This window comes from Myodes glareolus, chromosome 6 (genome assembly GCF_982192425.1).
Source record: "Myodes glareolus chromosome 6, mMyoGla1.1, whole genome shotgun sequence".
Lineage (NCBI taxonomy): Eukaryota > Metazoa > Chordata > Mammalia > Rodentia > Cricetidae > Myodes > Myodes glareolus.
Window position 1 is genome coordinate 90610419 of NC_142031.1, and position 15357 is coordinate 90625775.

Here is a 15357-nt window from a genome sequence, read left to right on the forward strand (position 1 = left end):
AGAATTTTATGCTTGTTTATAATGTGTGTTGATAAACCCACGCTTCATCCCTCACCACAGCTCACCCCCTCGCCCCACCCCACTTTTCCCTTGACACCTCACCACAGTCTATTTCTTATACGTTGACTACAAATTACGTTTTATTTTCCTTTGAGTTAAACTATTTAAAGTAAAATGTAGGGTTAAAGTGTTTTCTAACATATTTGTTTGAAACATTGACAGTAGGAAAGAACTGACAGCAGGAGAGATTTCTTTTTATGAAATGAATACCTTCTACATACAAAACTCTTAAATATGAGATACAGCTTTAGACAAGTTGTAATTATATTTTGAAATATTTCTGTATTTTATTTGGCAACATTCCCATGTGATAATATGTAGAACAGGATTAACTTTGTCCTACTGAGAGTATGAGTTTTAAGGCCTAGAACTTCATTCTGGTGGGGCGAACTGTTGTTTAATATTGTTGGAGACAGAGTATCAAGTTGTATTTTATATCAATACACTGAATATTCTATCTTTTTAGGCATACATTAAAATATATCAAGGAGAGGAACTACCACATCCAAAGTCTATGCTTCAGGTAGGAGTAAGAAAGTGTGTGGGGTGGTGTGGTTTGTATGTTTGAGGGGAATTATAATTATGACTTTATAGGGATACAGAAAATGGAGGGTCATGAGCTTTGTTGCATAGGAATAAATTATATGTACTGAAGATAACCTACGAACTCTTAAGGTTTGTATAAGTTTTTTGTTTGTTTTGTAACTACAGTTGGCAGGCCCTGAGCATGTATTGACTATTAGAAATGTGAGCCTTGCTACTTTATCTTCAGATATTAAGATATTATATTATAATATGTTATAATATATTGCTTTTTTATCTTTATCCTTGCTACTTTATCTTCAGATATTATACAAAAATTCTCTTGTATAAGATGGTTTAATATAGGCCCCTCTGAACTAAATGCTTTTGCCCTGAGTCCTTGATGAAAGGATGTTTCTTGATACAAGAATTAGTTTCATTTGCTAGTAATGAGCTGCTTCTTGTGCAAGTAGATTTTCTCTGTGTGTATGTTCTTTTGGGGCACTGTTATTTTTACACACTTTCGATATTTTAAAATATACCACATTGGACAATTCTTCAGTTTTATAGTGGATTAACAGTATTTATATTAAAACTCATGCAAGAAAAAAATAACAATAAAAAAAGAAAAAACTAACCCAGCTTTTGTTGACTCTTGTGTGAGTCTGGTTGTTCATACAAGGAATTTTTGACTTCCGGAGACTCAGCACATTTTGGTATTACATCTGTTTATCTCTGTCATTTTCTTTAGTACCTGTGATATAACATCTACAAAACTGTTTTAGTACAAACCCTCTCAAATCTCAGTGAGACAGGGAGTCCTAGTAAATCTGTTTCATATCTTTTCTATTGATACATACTTTCAAAGGAAAGTAAAATAGAGGTTGATATTTTCTGTTCATTTTCAGAATTGTTTGTTGTGTATAATCTATTATGTTAGTAGGAATTTATAGTCATGGGGTACTTTTTCCCCACAGTAATGGTATATTTAATTTTATCTTTTAGGCAACAGCTGAGGCTAATAACCTTGCTGCAGTAGCAGGAGCAAGAGACCTCTATTGTAAAAGTATGGAGCAGGTTTGTAACTAATGTTAAGCTTTATGATAGTTAAGAGTAGAAGATGTTTCATATTTACCTACATCTTGTCATGCTGTATTATCCTGTAATTGTCTTTTTGTGATCTCTGCTGGAATAAACTGTTAGAAAGAAAGTCACATGACTTGCTAGTGTGCGGGATACATGAATTCCACTGTTGTGTTTTCTGATTTTTAATTCAGTTAGCCCATTATGGAAGTAACATTAGCTTAAGACCAGTAGCAGTGTCTGCACTAAGCTTGTTTAACTCTGAAATACTGTGTCATGTGTTCTTTGTGCTGCTGTGGGGCACTAGTGGGTAAAGAGAAGCCAGGCAGTGTGAATGCCATGTCTTCAGTCACGTTTGGAAGATTGCGTGATTGAGGCAGTTAAAGATACAGAATAGGATTATTTGTGATTACCTGTGAGTTATTATGCCCAGGTTTAAAACTGAGTCATGTAGGTGGTTTAATTTTATGAGACTAAAATATATGAGCAGGGAATGCCTTTCAAGCGTTACTTCTAGCACATAATCTCTCATTTTAATTGGGCTTGTACAGGTATGTGGTGGTGATAAGCCTTACATCGCACCTTCAGATTTGGAGCGAAAACACCTGGATCTCAAGGAAGTGGCACTCAAACAGTTTCGTTCTGTGAAAAAAATGGGTGGAGATGAATTTTGCCGTCGTTATCAGGACCAGCTTGAAGCTGAAATCGAAGAAACCTATGCAAATTTTATAAAGCACAATGACGGCAAAAATATCTTCTATGCTGCTCGTACCCCTGCCACGCTGTTTGCAGTCATGTTTGCTATGTATATAATCTCAGGACTGACTGGCTTCATTGGCCTAAGCTCTCTAGCCGTCATATGTAACCTTGTCATGGGGCTAGCACTGACGTCCCTTTGTACATGGGCATATGTTAAGTACTCTGGGGAGTTCAGAGAAATCGGAACAATGATTGATCAGATTGCTGAAACACTCTGGGAACAGGTTGGTATCTATCTTTTGGTTTTGCAGTGACTAATCTCACTTGTATGTGATTTCCAGCTCTCACTTCCTATGTTATTTGTACATCTACTTTTCCTTACATTAGGAATGATAAGAGGATGGGCTCTTTGTGTGTGTGTGTGTGTGTGTGTGTGTGTGTGTATTTGATTTTGTTTTAAATGTAGAATCCAATTTAGTTAAAGACTTGTTTCTAAATTCCTAATTATAGTTTGGTTAGTTTCAATCTGTATTTTTCTGGTTGATTCTTAGTGATAAGTCTGATTATGCCAGGCAGTGGGCAGGGCTGGATTTACTAACATTTTTCTTTGAGAAAAGAAAATGTTGTCAATGAGCAATTTTAAAAGTAAGGAAAGAAGTTTGAAGTACAGTCAGTGCTTTAGGGAGAAAAATTAAATTTAACCAATATTAACAAGAAGCAATGTAGGAGAAATATTGAATGTTAGGTCTTCATATCTTCTGTGAAGATGATGGCAGTTTATTGCAGCACTCCAAGGAATAACCCCACAGAGATTTTCCAAAGAGACAGCGTCAACAGAATGGAGCACGCAGACAGAGGCCAGCCCCAGTTGTCGTCTTTAACATAGGCCAGTGGGAGCTCTTGCTCAGCAATGCTCTATTACGGAAAGCTGTTTTATGTATTTCCACCTGGTGGCTTGAGTATAGGTACTTCCTCTTGTTGTTGTTGTTAATGATCCTCATTAAGTACCCAAACATCATCTCATCATTCCAAGAAGCAGAATGAAAGCTGAGGTTATTACAGATTAACATGGAGAGGTGTTCTCTATGTTGTTTCTGGGTCAGTGAGGGCCTGGCTTAGGATGCACAGGTTCACATTTGTTTTGGCTTTCAGTTAAAGACTGAAGGAGTCCAAACATTTTTTCTGAAGAAAGAGGATTAGCTACTGACTTTCCTTGTAATAATATCATTATGACTGTATAAACCAGTGCTTCTTAACCGCCCTAATGTGTTAGGCGTGTGCAGCCCTTTTACACAGTTCCTCATGTTGTGCTGACCCCCACCCATAAACTTAATTTCATTAGTACTTCATAACTGTAATTTTGTTCCTGTTACAAATTGTAATGTAAATAGTTTTGGAGATAGAGGTTTGCAAAGGGGGTCCTGACCACTGGTATAAACTAACCCACTTTATTAATTTGAACTTTTCTTTTTCAGAAATTACTTTAATAGATCTCTTTTGGAGTTGGTGTTTGGACATTTTGTTTAGTTCAAAATTTTGTTTCTTAAAATCAATCTTACTGCTTTGTAATCTTTTGATATTTTCTATAAAAGATGGATTAAGAGTTATCACTATATCACTGCGTTAAAAATAACCTACTTTCAATTTTTGAACCAGTACCGTTCTTCTGCCACCTGGATTTCAGTAATTGTGCAGTATTTTTTCAGACACTTTCTGTTGACACTGATTCTAGGACTGCAGAGGTCCATTTTTATAGAGCAGTGTCACGGGACTCTCAGGTGTGTCAGGTTATTTTCAGTGTAGACAGAGAGGTCAGAGCACAAGCCATGGTACCTAGTCAGGGAAGACCTGAGCTGTGTTCAACAGGCCTTGTCTAAACTTTCTTTGCATTTCTCTTTTCCTTTGCTTCAGAGGAGTCCCAGGAAGGTGAGAAACCTACAAAGTCTGAAATTCTTCTAGTCTTTAACTCTAGTTTCAAGGAACTCTGAGTCACTTTCCTAACACATCACTCCATGTTTTAGGTGTTTTCCAAACTGTTTGAAGTTACTAGACGTCGAATGGTTCATCGTGCTCTTTCATCAGCACAGCGACAGAGACTGTCATCCAACAATAACAAGAAGAAAAATTAGACAGTATTTTTAACTTTTTTCTCTATCTGAAGTGTTCACACTTATACATGTAGGACAATAAGCAGGACCGTCTGGGCCGGTCTGCATAAATGCTGTATACATACCAGATTTGATGCTGCATATAGGGTATGGATTGCACATCCATCTCGTAGGATTTGTAAGTGGTTTGAGTAAGAGGAAAGTAATTTTGTTGCATTATAAAGTATCTAACTGCATTGCTTGTAGCACCATAACTTTTTATTTTGTTTTTGTTTTGTTTTGGGAGAAGCATCCTTTTATTTCTCACATTCCTGGTTATTTTTGTCATTGATTTGAATTGAAATTTTTATATCTGTTTTCTATGTACTCTTTTTTTACCTCATGTTTTTGTTTGTTTTGCACATTTCTCATACCACAGGTATTGAAGCCCCTGGGTGATAATTTGATGGAGGAAAACATAAGGCAGTCTGTAACAAACTCTATCAAAGCAGGCCTGACTGACCAGGTGTCTCATCATGCCCGATTAAAGACAGACTGACAGTTCATCTCCTCATGGACTCCACTCTTTTTTTCATGCTTGCTGTACAATGAGAACTCAAATAAAAATAAACCAAAGTTTACAATCAACTGTAGAAGTAGTTTAGTATAACTGGCTTCACAGATGGCTGCCACAGAGTGTGAACATTGTTTGTTGGTTTCCAGCCGCCTTCTGGTGTCTCCTTAGACCTGGAGACGACTGAGGAGCATTAGTTTATCATGCACATTTGTGCCATGTTTTATTCTTTTCTTTTTACTGAATCTAATGTTAGTGAAATTTGTCTTATGTAAAAGGATATTTCAGGGAAATATTTTAAGAAATCTATTTAGAGTCTCTTTAATATAGTGTCCCATTGAAATTTTCATTTTTAGAGAATTTATGAATCACTGTATCAAGAATCAGATCAGAATGACAATGAAGCCTTTATTGAGCCACTACATGAAAAGTGTATATTGCTTTACTGCCTTCAATGCCAGTATTACATAAATGCATGTATCAGAAATGTCACAGAAATCACATGACAACTCTATAGCTGAGAAGGTAATTCTGAGGTGTACATTTGTCTTGCCTTTTAAAATTTGTAAACCTGCCCTGAAAGGAGATGCATATCTGGGAAACTTAACTGTCTTTTTGCAGTTTAGCCTTCATGTACATAAAATATGCCATTAATTTTATTGGGGGAGAAATTCCATCCAAAAATGTTGCCTACAGCTATGAGTTAAGAGTGTCTGTACAGTGTGTAGTTTTTATTTTCTAAAAATCACAGGTAGGGCATGTATATGAATTATAAATATATAAATACAATTTTGTATTAAAAGTTTTTGTAGTTTATGGCAAAATCTGGTTCTGTGGTAGGCTAAGTACAGTCCCAGTGAAAGGAATGTTTGTGGCTCATGTCAGTGTGTGAATGCATAGACAATTTGAAGTTTTGATATATTTGTGATATTTATCTTCCTTGAGCACTGCAATCTCACCCCAAGGGAATTCAATGGGAATGTTTTATTGTGACTTGTCCTCTGTTGCATTTTAAAGTTATTTCCTGTAATTTATTTTCAGTACATAATTAAAAATTTGTTGTATATATAAAAGGAAGCTTGTGATTCTTTTTAAAGGAAATTCCTCATGCCTATATCTCACCATATAACTCATATTTGTTCATGCTGAAAAGAGTGTGGGTTAGGGCACACCCCAGTTAGAGTAAGGTATTGTACTTATAAGCTAAGCTTGTGAAAGGTGTTTTTCTGTGTCTGTACACGTAAGGAACATTGGTTGTGAGAGCCTCTCTGGGGATTTCTTTTTTCCGCTCATCTCTACCCACTCCCATTTTGTGTGTGTGTGTGTGTGTGTGTGTGTGTGTGTGTGTGTGTGAGAGAGAGAGAGAGAGAGAGAGAGAATATGAATGAATGAATGTGTATGTTATGTAAAGCTACCTTTTTTCAATACTTTATAACTTTATAGCCTCCTTTGCAAAGACCTGTTAAAACACCCCTGTTTGGTTTTTAAGTAAGGAGAATTTGAATGTTGAGTTGCATGCATGAAAGGTTTGCTAAATTTACTTTGGTTGGTCTCTCTTCCCCCGACTCCATTCCAGTCCTGGTTTTAGATGGATGTGTTTGTTTTCGTCTGTAGTAACTGCTGCCAACTTATGCGTTCTTACACAGAAGAATCATCTAACAAGGTTCTCTTTATTTCTCTGACCACTTTATTTTATGAATGCTGTAAATTATTTTTATGAATGAAAAATAAAGTTTGTTTATACTAGCAATTGTTCTGAAATTAAAAACTTTGTTTTTTTTTTTCAAGTTAAGTCCAGACCAGTGGATTCTAGTATTTATTGCTAAAAACAGTGTTTTCCTTCAAGAATTCTCTGCAAGACTCCTAGAAAGTACTTTAGTTTCATCTGGAAGGTTCTGGACATTGTTAAGCAAGAAGTAGTGAAAATAAAAAACAAGATGGATTGAAGACAAAACATTGAAATAACTTCAATATTGGTGTATTTTCTGTGGTACATTTTTTCATAGTGTTACAAGATAGGTTTTCTTTTTATTTAAAAGATGGTTTTTCTTAATGATATGATTTATCTTTTTAAGACATCTTTTGTGAAAGGAACAACCATTGGTACTCTGCTGTTGAGTATCTTATTTTTCATGAATATAGATTGCTAGTCATCCTTGCTTCTATAGAACATTTGTAAAATTAAATAGTGCTATTTCGTGTTTGAGTCTTATTTTTCTTTTTTAAGAAAAGTTTTTTCTTTAATTAAGTATTTGTGTATCTGTGTGTGAGTATGTGCTCCAGAATACAGGTGCCCATGGAGGCCAGAAGATTGGATCCCTTTGAACTGGAGTGGTTGTGAGTTGCTCAGGATGGGTGCTGGGAATGGATCAGATCCTCTGGGAGAGCAACAAGTGTTAACCACAGCTTGTTTTTAAGCACTGAGCATGGCTTTATTTTCCTTTTAGAATTGAGCCAGGCAGGCTAGAGACTTCACTTCTGACTGCTTGTTTTCGTTACATTGCATTATTATGTGCTTTCAAAAGTTTGATTTTAGCTTAGTTAAGGATCTTTCAAGACATGCATTAAAGTGACGGGCTATTCAGTTTTGGTTCCTTGGACATATGTCTACAATGGGGCTGGACGTGGCTGTGGGGTTAGTGCTTGCTGTGTAAGCATTAGGGGCAGAGTTTGGATCCCCAGAACCTACCTAAAGCTGAAATTCCAGGGCTCCTATGGCAAGAATGGTGGGCAGAGACCTGAGTTTGCCTGCAAGTTAAGGCCAGATAGCCTGGTGTATAGAATAGTGCACTTGAGACCCTGCCTCAAGGTAGAATGAAAGGACTCATATGTTGTAGGGAAAGGGGCCTGCTTATTTGTCCTGGCTGCCAGGCTAGCTTAGTCCCGAAATAACAACACAGAAATTATATTAGTTAAATCACTGGTTGGCCCATTAGTTCTAGCCTCTTATTGGCTAACTCTCACATCTTGATTTAACCCATTTTTATTAACCTGTATATTACCACGTGGCAATGGCCTACCAGGAAAGATTCGGCACATCTGTCTCTGGCGACTCCATGGCGGCTCTCTCACTCTGCTTTCTTTCTTCCTCCCAGAATTCAGTTCTGTCTTCTCTGCCCACCTAAGTTCTGCCCTATCAAGTTCCCAAAGCAGTTTTCTTTATTAATTAACCAATACAAGCAACACAGAAAGAAGGACCTCCTGCACCACTCATACCTGAAGTCCTGACTGCCAGCATTCACACACAAAAGCACACATATACTACACATGCCATTCATAATCCCCTCTCCTCTCTCAAATGGCCTTTAAGATATCAATTTTGTGTTTTAGCCAGATAGTAAATTGGCATTTAATTCACTGCAAGTGTGATGTATATCCATTGCACACTTTCAGGCTTTGACTTGAGAATTTGTGACTGAGTTCTTTCCTGGTGGCCTGACTGAGCGCATATTGATGTTTTTCCATTCCTGGGTTGATTAAAATCATCTTGAAGAGTTGACACCGTGTTCTACCAGTCATCTTTCCCCTTGGCTATATAAGTCAAATGATTGTCTTGTTTGGATTCTGTCTGCAGCCTCTCCTGTAAGAGATGGCATTGAGGAATTCAGTTGTTATACTGCAAGCCGAATTGGAGCATGGAATTGCTGCCTCCCTAGGGACTAATTTGGATAGATGTACATTTTGTTGGATTTGGGCAAATGAGTGAAGCTGTCCTTAACATACTACAACAAAATATAAAATCTGCTTTCTACAGCATGACTTCAGGTGCTCTTCAAAGATCTATATCAGAAGTCCCTAAAGATACATCTAAAAAAAAAAAAAGAGAGGAGGACTAGGGAAGGGGTAGTATATTACTAGCTCAATAAAACATATCCACAAGGCTTGTGAAATCCAAGGGAATTCATTCCATCAAAAAAGTCAGCAGGTTTGGTGGTGCACACTTGATCTTAGTGCTCTGGAGGCACAGGATCTCTGTGATCTAGGCCAGCACTCAAAAGACTCAAGGTGGGAAACTTGAAAATTCAAGGCTAGCCTGGGCTACCTAGTGACATTCAGTCTCAAAAACAAGAAGAAATCTGAATCCGGATGAAGCTAACAGTCCTAGCTAGACACATGCTGTTTGGACACATGCAAATTACTAATAAGCAGGTTGAAGATTTTGCTAATATATTAAAGTGTGTGTGTGGGGGGGGTCATCTTACATGAATGGGTACCTTGTCAACATGTATGTGTGTAACATCTACACTTGGTTTTATTTGACATGAAACCAGGATTAGGCTATACATGATAGATTCTCATATAAAATGGTCTCTCTCTCTTTTTTTTTTTTTTTTTTTAGAGGTAGGGTCTCACTATGTAGTTCTGGAAGACCTGAAATTCACTAGACCAGGCTGACCTCCACTTCCACTTCCTAGCTACCTGCATCTGTTTCGTAAATACTGGGTTTTAAAGCATGTGCCACCATACATGGCCCAAGAGTTTTCTCATGACAGCTTTTCTTATCACAGACTGGGGAGGAGAACAAATTAGTGATCTGTGGAAGGTGCTTAGTGAGTAGGTACAGAAAATTACCTCTCAGTTTTGTGTTAAGTCTCCGACCTGCTGATGGCTTGGTCAACTAAATAATAGACTTGAAACTTGTCCATAGCTTAGCTTTTCCTAATTTGTTTGTAATGTTCTCTTCTCTCTTCCACCCACCCTCCCACCATTGGTGCTGAGGTTGGGACTCGGGACCAAATGCTCTACTATTGAGGTACATCCTCAGCTTTGTGAGTTAAGAACAATTTTCTCTGACATGTTTTATGTAATTAGTAGGCAACATAGACATCCATGAATCTGTAGTCACTAACAGCAGGGATGACCACCTACACGGGCATGGCTTAGTGTCCCAGAGCATGAAGATTGCATGACATCTGTGGTCTAGGCTCAGAGTTAGAACTGCTGCTGCTTAGCATGCCGCTCCCAAGCCGTGTGAACCTGCACAAATGCTACCGGACAGTCGAGTCAGTTTCCTCACCTTTAAAGTAGGAGCCATATTTACTTTTTAGTTATCTTAGGGTGTGGTGAGAATGTATCAAAACACCAATAAACAGACCTTTAAATTCTTTGCAGAGATGCATTCTAAGAAGCTGCCAAGTTAGGCCTATTTTTAACTAGGTTCTGCTTTGTAAGGAGGTTATCTGGATTTTGGAGCATAGTGATACTGTTTTGTCTATGGAAGATACCCTTCTAGGTTAAGAGGAAATTAAATGAATCCTCTTAATTTTTCGTCTTACAGTATCAAATATTTATACATAGTAAATACTCAGAATATTTCCTGTCAACTCACTTTTTTTTTTTTTTTTTTTTTTTTTTGAGACAGGGTTTCTCTGTATACCTTTGGCTGTCCTGGAACTTGCTCTGTAGACCATGCTGGCCACCTGCCTCTGCCTTCCGAGTGCTGGGATTAAAGGTGTGTGCCATCACGCCTGGCCCCACTTATTTTTATTACATGATTTCATAATATATGATGTACTTTGACCATAGACCCCCTTTATCTTCTCCCCTTCCCACCCATTTTCTTCCCAACAAGTCTCCCTTGTGTTTTAATGTTCAGGACCCCCCCCCCACACACACACACACAGGGTTTCTCTGTGTAGCCCTGGCTGTCCTAGAACTCACTCAGACCAGGCTGGCCTCGAACTCAGAGATCCATCTGTCTCTGCCTCCTGAGTGTTGGGATTAAAGGTGCATGCCACCACTGCCCCACTCAGAAGACTGTTACATGGGCTAAAATAGTTGACCTCATTCCCTTGCCTACCTTCTTTTCTCTTTATAACTGTAACAGCCCCTGTGGATGAGCTAGCTGGCTATTTGGTAACTGTTGGCTCCTAGATACCAGAGGTTAGATTTTTCTCCCTTGACACCAAAGTACTAAGGGCACAGAGTCATTAACTTAAGCCTGGTAAAGTGCTGTGGAAGAGATAGAGGTGAAACTTCTTAAATATTTAGATTATCTTCAGAGTTTTAGTATCGCAGTATGATTTAGTAAGCTTGCTGAATGTCTGCCTGTAACCCAGAATTGGCTCCTAGGCCTGTCTGTTGGGATAAAGACCTGGCTATATTCATCTTGTAGATGATAGACAAATAATGCTTACATTGCTTAGTGAAGGGCATGGTTGATCGGTAGTTAAAAATTAACCAGACTAGCTTAATATAAAAGATTTAGCTTTAATAAACAGAAGAAAGGAAAACTTACAAAACCAGGGTTCCAGTGATCTGGGGATGCAGGAGGCAAAAGAGAGAAAGCGGCAAGCGCACATGGATCTTATATTTGTTTTGTGTGGCCCCAGGGGGACACACCCTAAGCAGAATGTGATTGGCTGAAGTTCTCCATCAGCTTAGCACAGAGCTCTTGGTTCTTGGAAAGAGTGATAGTTTAACATTCAGACTGTCTGTAGCAGGTGCTATAGCGCAAGGTAGGTATGGTCGTCTCTACTGTGTGTGTGTATCAGTGCGGAGGCAGGGGTGGGTACGCTCGTCTCTACTGTGTGTGTGTGTGTGTGTGTGTATCGGTGCGGAGGCAGGGGTGGGTACGCTCGTCTCTACTGTGTGTGTAGGGATGCGGAGGCAGGGGTGGGTACGCTCGTCTCTACTGTGTGTGTAGGGGTGCGGAGGCAGGGGTGGGTATGCTTGTCTCTACTGTGTGTGCGTAGGAGTGCGGGGACAGAGGGTGACTTTGGGTGTCTTTCTCTATTGCTTTCTACTTTGTTTTGGAACAGGGTCTTTCACTGAATCCGGAGCTCAGTGGTTGGCTTAAATGGATGGCCAGCATTCCCTCCTGCCCCCTTATTGTCCCCCAGAATCTTCCTGTCTCAGGTGTGTCCAGATTTTGATATAAGTACTGGGAATCCGAACTTGGAACCTAATGCTTATTCAGTAAACACTTATCCCGTTGAACTCTCTAACTCCTCGCCTTTGTCTATACAGCCTCCCGAGGCTCAGGGAGGTCACCCACATTTACCAAGGCAGTTTGGAATTGAAAGCCAGAGCCACAGTGCCACAGACAGAGAACTGTGGCAACATGAGGGAGGATGACAGAAAATTGAATGAAACATTGCAGTGTAGGGTGACTGAAGGGCAGAAATAGATACGGGGGTGGAGATGAAGTTACAGAGACCTGCCTGGCCCGGTGATGAAGGCCTCTGTGGGTCCAGTGAGGGATGTGACATTTGGATGTTACAGATGTATGCAGTAAGGACACAAGGAATGTTAAACACACAGAGTTGTCCCTTCTAAGGCAAGGATGTCTAACCTGTTTTCCACCCAGAAGGCTGCGAGTGGACATGGTTAATAGTATGATGACTTTTGGGCTTTCTGTGTGGCCAAGACCACCGCAGATGCTCCCCCATACCCTTGTGGTGAGCTTGTTAATTTATAGAGTCCATCTTTATGGAAGGTGTCACACTTACTTCATAAAGAGTTTTTATTTAGTCATATTGTAAACTTTATTATGCACTTGGGATTGAGTTAATTATTACCAGAAAAAAATTTCATCAAATTGTGCTATGCTTAAATATGTCTAAAATAGACTACTTGGGGTCAGACTCTTGAAATTTGAATCCACACTGGCTGTTTAGGTTGTGTTGAACAAAACTGCCTTCTTGCCTCCTTCTACTGACCGGGGTGGTCATGGAGACCTCCACAGTGTGTAAGTGCCCATGAAGGCCAGAAGCATAGGATCCCCTGAAGCTGCAATTTCAGACACTTGTGAACTGCCCCTGGTGGGTGCTGGGAACCAAACTTGAGTCTTCTGCAAGAGTAGTGTGAGGCATTGACAGCCGGACCATCTTTCCAGCCCTTGCTTTCAAGTCTTTCTATGGACATTGTAGACAAGCTAGTAGAGAAGAGTGGCAAACTAGAGGCCTTGAGGAGAATGGAAAAAAGGTGAAGTTCTGGTCAGTTTAAACGCAGTTTGCCTCTGGTGGTACTGCCCAGTAACGCTGGCTCTTCCTCTGGTGGTACTGCCCTGTAACGCTGGCTCTTCCTCTGGTGGTACTGCCCTGTAACGCTGGCTCTTCCTCTGGTGTTACTGCCCTGTAACACTGGCTCTTAGACGGGGCAAGTGGTCATGCTGAATGAATGTCAGATCTCATGTTGGTTGTGCTGCTGTGTGCGTACCTATGGATTATTCTTTTTTCTCTGGTTGGAGAATAGTGGTGCTAGGTATGCGATATCAGACAAGAACTTAGTGAAGACTTTCATAAAGGGATGAAAAACATTTTAATGAAAAATTCCAAACACGACAGAGCAGTACAGTGAATTAATTCCCCTTGGTCCATCACTCAGCTGAAACGGCATGCCACGCAGCCAAATTGTTTTCACGTGTGCACTTTCGTTCATCTCACGATAGATTTCCTTCGAAGGCAATTTCGGCTATTATATCATTTCAGTCATAAGTGTTTCCACATGCATTGTAAAATAAGACCATAATTTTAGCAGCCACAGTACTCTTGTCATTCCCAAAGGAAAACAATTCTTAATATCTAATATCCACTCCTCATCTAAATTTTCCCTGTTGTCTCATAAATATTTTTATATATTATGTAGTCTCATAAATATTTTTTATAAAATCCCTGACCTGCTTGCTGCAAAAGACTAAATTCAATATTCATAAGCATTGCCCTGTTGTCTGTCACAGACTCACACATCACTCACAGCCTGCATGATTAAAAGGAATTCATCTCTCTTACGTCTTAATCAAGAGTTACGCATCTAGAATGAACTACTCTAGATTTCATCAGTCAGGGAAGGCTTTAACGTAGGAATAAATGAAAACCCTCAATACTGTTTTTTTTTACACTGTCCTCTTGCCATTTCAAAAATAAAACTGCATTCATGTAATTCTAGCTGAAAGCCAAGGAAACATTATGTTATTCACTCACTAACTTCCTGCCCTCTGGTTCACTTCTTGCCCAGGCACAATTTTCAAAGTGAAGACAGTAAACTTCAAACAGCCAAGAAAAAGGCTGGGGCAGTACCATTTGTTTGTGGGAGTAGTGGCACCGGTGGTGATGGTGGTGGCAGTAATAATGTAGCAGTTGTAGAAAGAGTATTAATTCACTCATTCAATTTAATCATTTCACAAAACTTAATATGTAACATGTCATGCATACTTGTGTAATATGGTGTCATTCAGACAGGCCTATTAAGGGTGAGTATAGTAATTGTAGAAATCCCTTTTGGTCGGTTTATTCATTCCACAATTATTTATTGGATGGTCGTTAAAGGCATGGTTGTTATAGGGATGTCAGTGAGCAACAGGAAGGGATGCCTCTGTAGGAAAGTTATACAGCAACAAATGTAACAGCAAAGTTTATGGTTTGTTAGAATGTGATAGCCCTATAGAAAACACAGAATGAGATGAGTCTGTGTCCCTGGAGAGAGTGTTCTATTGGAAACGGGATGGAGGATGGACTTCACCTAGAAGGTATTAGATGAGCAAAGAGAGAAAGGTGAAGGGATGCTCACCGATGTTCTGGCTGGTGCTGATGCTGAGTGTGGGTATCATTTTCAAGGTATATCTAGGATGCAGGTATGAGTGGGAATGCTGGTAGGTGAGGGTTAGAATAGGAGGAGATGGTTAGGAGCCCAGGACATGTAGGTCTTTCAGGCTTGGATCACTCATTGGGGAATTAGGAGACTTCAGGGCAAGTGGAGCAGAGCTGTTTATGTTTTAACTGGGCTAGTTTGACTATGGTGATGAGAATGGATTTGAGGAGAGGAAAGAATGAAAAGTTCACGTTAGCACATGACCGAAACCACCCCGGCCAGCAGTAAAGACCTTGAGCTGGGTAGAAAGAGGCATTTTTTGGAAACGCGATTGTGAAAGGAGACATTCTGAGTGCGTTTACATGTGTACAGCACATGGCTTGTGTTTATGTCCAGTGTTTACCACTGGGCTTGTGAAAATACCCAAAGATGGGGAAACTTCACTGCTATCTTTAAAGTCTGAATGCTCTTTTTTTTTTTTTAAAAAAAATTATTGTTATTTTATGTATATTGGTAATTTGCCAAGGATGATGGGTCCCCTGGAACTGGAATTACAGACAGGTGTGAGCTGCTATGTGGGTGCTGGGAATTGAACCCAGGTCCTCTACAAGAGCAGCCAGTGCTTTTAACCGCTGGGCCATCTTTTCAGCCCTGCAAGTCTGAATGTTCTAATTGAACTAGTTTGCAGAGGGATTATGCGAAGATTGTTCTGGATTGGTGTCCAGATGACAATGCATGCGGCACTAAGTTGTCTTCAAACATGTATGAACAGAACATTGTGAAATATTTGCATGTTTTTCT

The 15357-nt window shown here is 39.4% G+C and overlaps 1 protein-coding gene and 1 long non-coding RNA gene across 4 annotated transcripts in view; one reads left to right on the plus strand and one right to left on the minus strand.

The window, feature by feature from the left end:
• Atl2 (atlastin GTPase 2) overlaps nt 1-6098 on the plus strand; it is a 43167-nt gene extending 37069 nt beyond the window's left edge. Inside the window, exons 10-14 of one of the 3 annotated variants that reach the window (XM_085691010.2) lie at nt 527-583; nt 1588-1659; nt 2217-2648; nt 4276-4290; nt 4386-4708. In XM_085691010.2, the coding sequence (XP_085547136.2) occupies nt 527-583; nt 1588-1659; nt 2217-2648; nt 4276-4290; nt 4386-4493 (684 nt within the window). In that variant the 3' untranslated portion in view covers nt 4494-4708. Of the gene's footprint in view, nt 1-526; nt 584-1587; nt 1660-2216; nt 2649-4275; nt 4291-4385; nt 4709-4890 lie in introns of those variants that run through there. The other 2 variants (XM_085691011.2, XM_085691012.2) reach the window with 2 other exon arrangements.
• The window catches only part of LOC125388271 (uncharacterized), a 300518-nt gene that overhangs the window by 149549 nt on the left and 135612 nt on the right, over nt 1-15357 (minus strand). The window lies entirely within an intron of this gene.